Source organism: Prunus mume, linkage group LG8 (assembly GCF_029339155.1).
Source record: "Prunus mume cultivar Tortuosa linkage group LG8, ASM2933915v1, whole genome shotgun sequence".
NCBI classification, from domain to species: Eukaryota; Viridiplantae; Streptophyta; class Magnoliopsida; order Rosales; family Rosaceae; genus Prunus; species Prunus mume.
The window spans coordinates 6,245,592-6,252,962 of record NC_142705.1 but is presented as its reverse complement, the minus strand read 5'-3'; the positions used below and the strand labels follow the sequence as shown (position 1 = coordinate 6,252,962).

At 37.2% G+C, this 7,371-nt stretch overlaps 1 protein-coding gene across 2 annotated transcripts; it reads right to left on the bottom strand.

The window, feature by feature from the left end:
• Positions 1 to 1,797: 1,797 nt before the first annotated feature.
• Positions 1,798 to 6,852, bottom strand: LOC107881725 (uncharacterized). 2 transcript variants are annotated; one of them, XM_089043121.1, is made up of 2 exons: positions 5,639 to 6,852; positions 1,798 to 2,327 (listed from the first exon to the last, which is right to left on the bottom strand). In XM_089043121.1, the coding sequence occupies exons 1-2, from the start codon at positions 6,509 to 6,511 to the stop codon at positions 2,106 to 2,108; spliced, it is 1,095 nt and encodes a 364-aa protein (XP_088899247.1). In that variant the 5' UTR covers positions 6,512 to 6,852; the 3' UTR covers positions 1,798 to 2,105. The 2 variants fall into 2 exon arrangements, with proteins under 2 accessions (XP_088899247.1, XP_088899248.1); XM_089043122.1 differs by having other exon boundaries at positions 5,699 to 6,851.
• Positions 6,853 to 7,371: the final 519 nt, after the last annotated feature.

The following is a 7,371-nucleotide window of genomic DNA, read 5'->3' as shown; positions in this document are numbered from 1 at the left end:
AAAGTGTCTTCCAGTCGAAACTAAATTTAAGATAAAAGAACTAGAGAAGTAGAAAATGAACCCAACAATAACTTGGAAAATAAAAGAGAAACTGTGGAGAGGAAAGACTATCCTCCGTGTACGGTATGCAAAAAGACAAGCCACCAAGAGAAAGATTATTGGTATCGAGGCATACCAAAATGCTGGAACTTCAATGGGCATATAGAAAAAGATTGTCGATTCAAGAAAAAATATCAAGCTAACTACATATAAGAAAATGATAAGTTTGTGTTCTATGCATGTCCAGCACCATCAGAAAAAGACAACACAAATTGGCATATCAATAGCAGTGGCAATAACCGGAAGACAGAGATTGCAGCTCAATTATCAGCAGGCGCAAAGAATATGACATCAACAAGATCAGAATATCTAGCAATATAACACAAATGTGCATTAAGGAGGAGTGTTGAAAAGTAATGCACATTTGAATCTAGAATAGTCTAGAATATTTGAGAAATGAACAAATAAGACATATGAGTCATACACCATGTGGTCTAATCTAAGCCCTACACTTGTCTAGCTAAAGACAATCGTCTCAAATAGTTGAATCGATCCTTTGGTAGTGCTTTTGTGAATATATCAACTACCTGCTCCTCAAACTTGCAGTATCTCAAATCTATTAACTCCTTCTTGCAAAGCTTCACGAATGAAATGATACCTGCGATTGATGTGTTTTTGTCTTTTGATGAAACACGGGATTTTTGGTGATTGCAATGGTAGAGGTATTGTCTACCATCAATGGAGTTGCTTCTGTCTGCAATTCTCCAAAGTCCTCCAGCACAAAACGTAACCATATGGTCTGAGTAGTAGCTTCACTCGCACTGAGATATTCAGCTTTAGCTGTAGAGAGAGCAACACTACGTTGTTTGACTCACCACTGCCAAAGGAGAATATATCCACTACAGTCACTATCACAATATCCAATTAATACAACCACTTTTCCCTTCTAATATTCAATGCCATAATTGATAGTTCCTTGTATGTACCTCAAGACCCTCTTAGCTGTTCCATAATGCTTCTTGGTAGGACAATGCATAAATCTAGCTACAAACATTATATTTGGCCTTGTGGCTGTCAGGTACAGCAAACTCCCCACAATCTACCCATATTCATTCTCATCAGTAGGCTTACTGCCATCATCTTTGCAAAGTTTTTCACTGCCACCAAAGGAGTACTAATAGGCTTGCATTGCTTTAAGCCAAACTTGCTCAACAGTGTCAAAGCATATTTATTTTCACTTATGAAAATGCTCTTTTCAGTTTGAATCACAACCATACCAAGAAAATGATACAAAAGACCCAAGTCAATCATTTCATACCTTCTTATCATTTCAGACTTGAATTCAGCAATCAATTCTTCACTGCTTCCTGTATACACAATATCATCATCGTAAATTGAAACAATAAGTGTTCCATAGTTCTCTTTGGCAATAAAGGGTTGCTTCACTAGAGCTCCTTATATATCCAGAGTCAATGAGATATGAGTTTATTTCCTCATACCATGCCCTTGGCGCCTGTTAAGGCACTTGCAAGCATTTATCTTTGAGACAGTACAAAGGCATGATGCCAAAGTAAGAAAAAAAACAGACAACTGAAGGCGAGAATCCCTTTTTTATTTCATGGCCCATGCTAGGAGCTGTAACATTTAGTCACTAGCTACCAAATGTAATTCAATTTCTCTGGATTTTTTATCCCATTAAGTTTAACCAATCTGGTAAGGCAAACATTTCTCCCCATCTCCTCTAGAAAACATGGTATCTAGTTCAAAGACACATATGACATACCTCTTTATTGATTCGTCCATAAAGATTTCCAGCCCCTACTTGAAAATTGAACTTGATATTTAATCTAAGTACCAAAACATGGAATCTTTTAATTAAAAACTCAATATAGAAACATGGTAATTTTGGCTTGGCTGAATTTAACACTTCGGTGGGTTCGGCTCAATTGAATTGATGTGTTTCTAACCATGGCCAAAACCCTGCAGATTGATCATCAATGCCACAGAACATGTTGGTCAAGCTTTCTTCTTTGACCATGTGATCAATCTTCTGGCATTGGATTACTTCAGGCCTTGATGTGTTTTGAAAGAGCTGTGCCACTCCCAGGTCTTATTAGAGAGGATGAAAAGAGGGTTCTGTCGATAGCTTGAGGGCTGTCGATAGCTGGCGTTCTTGAAATGTCCAACTTGATATCTGAGTTGTTTTCACTTCTGTTGCTGCAAGAGCCCTCCGTCTCTTTGTTGAGGTTGATAGATTCCGCTGGTTCTTTACTTTTCAATGCCAATATCTGCAGCCATCAAATTGGCCAGTCAAGTTGAAGCATACAATTAAAATAGTGATTAAACATTCATCTAATAGAAACTAAGAACCAATTAAATCACATTAAAAATCATAACTATCCATGCTCGGGCGTCATCCTCGCCCTAGAGAATAATTTAGTTACTCATGTTCAAAGAAAACATAATTAAAAAACTAGAAAACATAAAATAAAACTTATGGATTGTGATGAAGCTTGAGAACTTGACAATGGTAGCGGCTCTTTGACTTTCCTTCAACTCCAGCATCCACGAACCCTATTTTGTGCTCTTCTTTAAATAAGGAACAAATCCTCTTTTGACTTGGTAACGAAGCTTTCCTAATTTGGCTTCAATTATCTTTGATGAGTTGACATCCAAAATCCTACAAAATATAGGATCAAACCATAGAAAATAACCTTGCATCCTTGTAGACACTTCCCATATGCAATAGACATAAATTAGACTCCAAGGATTGAACTTCAAATGGATTATTTTGCAAAACCCGCAGAACACATTCTGCCCGCACTATCTGTATTAAAATGGCCACAACTCTCTTCACACACGTCCAAATCACAAACCGCAAAATTCCATAGAAAGCTAACATCCGTATCTTTCCAACAATATAAGGCTCAACATCTGGTTCGCTCTGAGGAAGTACAGTATTGTCAAGTTGACTGATCTGCATAGGACATTCTTGCGAAACATCTTTCAATCCCAAAAAATGCTCATTTTGCTTGCTTTTCCATCTTTACTCTTAAAACCTAGTAAAACACAAAACTAAGTAAGGACTAAACTCACTCAAGAACATAGCAAGAATCTAAGAGAAAGATAATAAAAATGCACGAAATAATGGTTATATCAAATACCCCCAAACTTAGAGTTTGCTTGCCCTCATGCAAAACAAAACAAAACAAAGACTCAAAGAGTGTTATGCCTCCACATATTAGTCTCAATAAATCGCACAAGGTATATAACTCTAAAGAATCAAATAAGCATCATATAAACCACAAGCATGATTCAAAAGTTAACAAAACCGTACATAACATTCTCAAGTGTAGTGTGTGAAATAGCCAATATCAATACAACTCACTCAACCCGGATAGGTATATGCAAATCAAAGCTTCAACTCCAAACTTCACCAAGAATGTCACTCACAACGAAAACGCTCAAATAAGTGTTTCACTCAATAAAATGAATGCATGAAAACAAAATCAAATCCTATAAGCTTGCTCTTCATATCACATCTCCACAGATTAAATTCACACAATTTCTAGGATCAAAAGGTCTTAAATTATGGTTGTAATGAGGTTAGGGGTTAAGGTTAAAAGAAAGAAAGGATATGGAAAACAAAAATATTCTATGAGAATTAGTAGAGCACATGATGACCATGAAGGATTGCAAATTCTCTTGTATCTCGTGCGGTATCATCAATTATGTACTTCATTGGAAGCCAAATTTCATTGTTGGGCTTCAACTTCATTTTGATCAACATATTTCTCAAACTTCTTCAATCTTTCACAATATTGAGGTAGGCAAAACAATTTTTTTACTTTCTTGTTTTTTTTTTTTTTTTTTTTTTTAATAATAAAAATAACAGACACCAACCTCAAACTCATCTTTGCTTCTATTTTTTTTCTTTTCACAATAACTTTGATACTCACAAGGTAAGGTGCAAATCGCCCAAACTTAAAGCTCCACCAATTTTTCATAGAACAAGGTAGGTTGAAGTGTTTAAGTTTATGGTTAAGGATAGTGTGGTTCATGAAAGAAAAGGCTTATTTAGGCTCAAAGGGGGTATCTAAGGGATAATGTCGTAGGGACAAAAGCTTGTTTGGCCATGGTGGTAATCCTAGGTGCCTTAATCACTTCCTAGATAGAATCATGTGAATCAATACAAAGCCTTGAAAGATATTGAAGCAAGTTCTAGTAAATGATAGTTACACTCATGAAAAGAATATATAACTCTCATGAAAAGAATTTATAACTCTCATGAAAATAATATACAAGTCTACACTAAAATCCACATATAATTCTCTAAGTCAAAAGCAAATTGCATTAAATTGGCTATGTGCATTAAAAATATGAGAACATTCATGCAAGAGAAAGTTAACTAAAGAATCACACTTGAAATTCACAAAATGATTACCAATCCTCAAAAGCTATATAACAAGTAGAATTCAAGTGTTATCATTGACTTGTGGAAAGCTTAACTACAATGACTCAAGAAAAGGAAAAAAGAAAATCTTTTTGGATTTTTGAAAATTTTAGAATTTTTATGGGTTTTGTGACTTTAAAACAACAACTTAAGTACATAACTACCTAAAAACACAAAAGAAACAAAATAAGATTCAAACAAACCAAGAAAACAAAGTGTTTCAAAATGCAGTTTTTGGCAGGTTCGACCTCTGTTCAAATTTTAGCTCATAACTTTCAAACTGCTGATCTGATTTTCACGTTCTTTATATGGTTAGATTCAGCACGAAAAAGCAAAGAACAAAACGCGGACCAAATTGTCAGCACAGTTACCAATTAAAACAGTTTTTAAGCAAAACGAAATCCTGCATTTTCAGACATTAGAAATTTTCAAAACACAAAAACAAGCAATAAAGCTAAACCATTCCCCCCAAACTTAAATGAAACATTGTCCTCAATGTAAAAAGAATCAAAATACATGCAATGAATCAAGCAAAGGGAGAAAAGAATTAAAACAGTATAATAAAGAGTAAAGAGTAAGGGTTAGAGCTCCCTGGGCATATAATCTCGAGTAGGAAGTGCTGCAAATGCCAAGATCCTCGCATCATCATCATGCATCCAAAACATGGGTTGCCTCCCAAGAATCGCTTAATTTAAAGTCTTCAGCCGGACTCAGCAACCATCATATATCTGGGGGATCATTGAGGTACATCACCTCAATGGTCTTGGTTTGTGCCGTCAAAAGTATCAATATTCTCTATAGGATCTGTGAGGCTTGATTCAATGAATGGCTTCCCTACAATTTGATCCACAACTTCGACGTGAAAACAATCATAAGGATCTAAGGGCTTTTCAAACCTTCAAAGACTTATAGTAGTATCTTGCATCCGGAGATGTTCCTCCTTTTTTATATTCAATGGCAATTTCCATTAGGAGAAGCTAACACAAAAGAGGTTTACATTAAACACTTGATCACCTCAGTTCGTCGCGCTTGGTTGTCTTTGCAGACGTTTTGTTTTGCTTTCAAAACCAAAAAAGTACTGAACAAAACCAAAAAAGTACTGAACAAAAGCAAACAAGTACAGACCAAAAGCAAACAAGTACTTACCAAAACCAGATTCCGTATTTCTCTCACCTCATTCGTAGGATTAGAAAGCGAAATTCCTACCTTGGTGGAATTGGCAGCAACGATTGTATTGTGACTAATAGTAATGTTGTTGACGACAGAGCCCCCCTGCTTTCCATCATTTTGGGAATGCTCAAGCTCTCTGGAGGCCTGTTGAGGAGGAACAGGAATCATATCAACTACCACCTGACATTCAGAATTGCCATATTCTGGGGCTGCTGCAGCCGTGGTTTCAAATAGCCATACATATGGGTTCCACCTGAGCATACAGCTCTTGAAATCGTCGGAGTTATTGGGTACAGCCCCTGTAAAATTCTCCATAATCGACTCCAAAATCTGCCGCTTTACTCTCCCCCGCTTCATCGAGCCCTCGTGCTTTCCATCATGCTCATGCTCTCTGGAGGCCTGTTGAGGAGGAACAGGAATCATATCATCTACCTTCTGACATTCAGAATTGCCAGATTTTGGGGCTGCTGCAGCCGTGGTTTCAAATAGCCATACATATGGGTTCCACCTGAGCATACAGCTCTTGAAATCGTCGGAGTTATTGGGTGCAGCCCCTGTAAACTTGTCTATAATGGACTCAAAAATCCACCGCTTTACTCTCCCCCGCTGCAACGCTACAGGCCGCCGATTCATCGAACCCCCGTGCTTTCCATCATTTTGGGAATGCACTCTGGAGGCCTGTTGAGGAGGAACAGGAATCATATCGAGTACCTTCTGACATTCACAATTGCCATATTTTGGGGCTGCTGCACCCGTGGTTTCAAATAACCATACATATGGGTTCCGCCTGAGCATAATCGAATCAAAAATCCGCCGCTTTACTCTCCCCCGCTTCAACACTACAGCCATTTGATTTTGTTAGATCTGCGTCGGACGATGATGGGTGCTCGGGGTTTAGGGTTTTATTAGGGTTTAGGATTTTGTTAGATCTGGTAAAGAAACGCAGAATTGAAAATAGGAAATGGATATTCTCTCTGCCTCACTGCTGTAAGGCCACCACGCAGCCGTGCTCCTTTTATACAACAAAGATGGAAAAGCTAATGAGGATGACAATACAAGACACGTGGTAGCTATCTAAGAGTTACTCGCGTCTGCCCGCCACCGAAGCTGGCGGATGAAAAAGCATCTAGAATCATATTTTTTTCTAAATTGCAGTCAGTGACGGCCGTTTTTTCAAAGCAGGGAGAAGGCAACTGTCAAAAGCTGCTTTAAAAATAAATTAACCGGTGGTTTTAAATGTTTGGAGCCACGTGTTGTTCTTGCGTGCATGAATGGGGAAGTAAGTTACACTTTTCGTCTCACAATGAATGGGCTGAGCTTGGCAACCTGGAAGGAACGCGGAAGCCTCGTCAGCAGGGAGGTGGTTGTGTCTTTTGACTATGCTACTCTGGTTCATTTTGCATTTCACCATCTGGTGGTTTGCTTAAATTAAAAAGCCCAATTTTTGTAGGTGCTTTGCATTTCATCCATTTTGTAGGTGATAATGTTGGATTTGGCTTAAATTAAAAAGCCTTATTTTTTGTTTCATAAAACTTCTTTTAAATTACAAAACTGCCATCAATTTTTTAAAACAATTCCAATCCCAAAACCTCATATAAAAAAAAACCCAAAAATAATCAATATAGTATCAAAATAATGTAATAATCAAACTTAAATTCAATAGAGTCAGTTGTCATTTTTTAAGTTTTTTTTTTGGGTTTGTTTATATA

What these genes read in the sequence shown, in the direction of transcription:
- LOC107881725 (XM_089043121.1), bottom strand. Translation starts at nt 6,511, where the DNA reads ATGGCTGTAGTGTTGAAGCGGGGGAGAGTAAAGCGGCGGATTTTTGAT. An exon ending in AAATACGGAATCTGGTTTTG is followed by an intron (nt 2,328 to 5,638) that starts GTAAGTACTTGT and finishes TGATGGCTGCAG; the next exon opens with ATATTGGCATTGAAAAGTAA.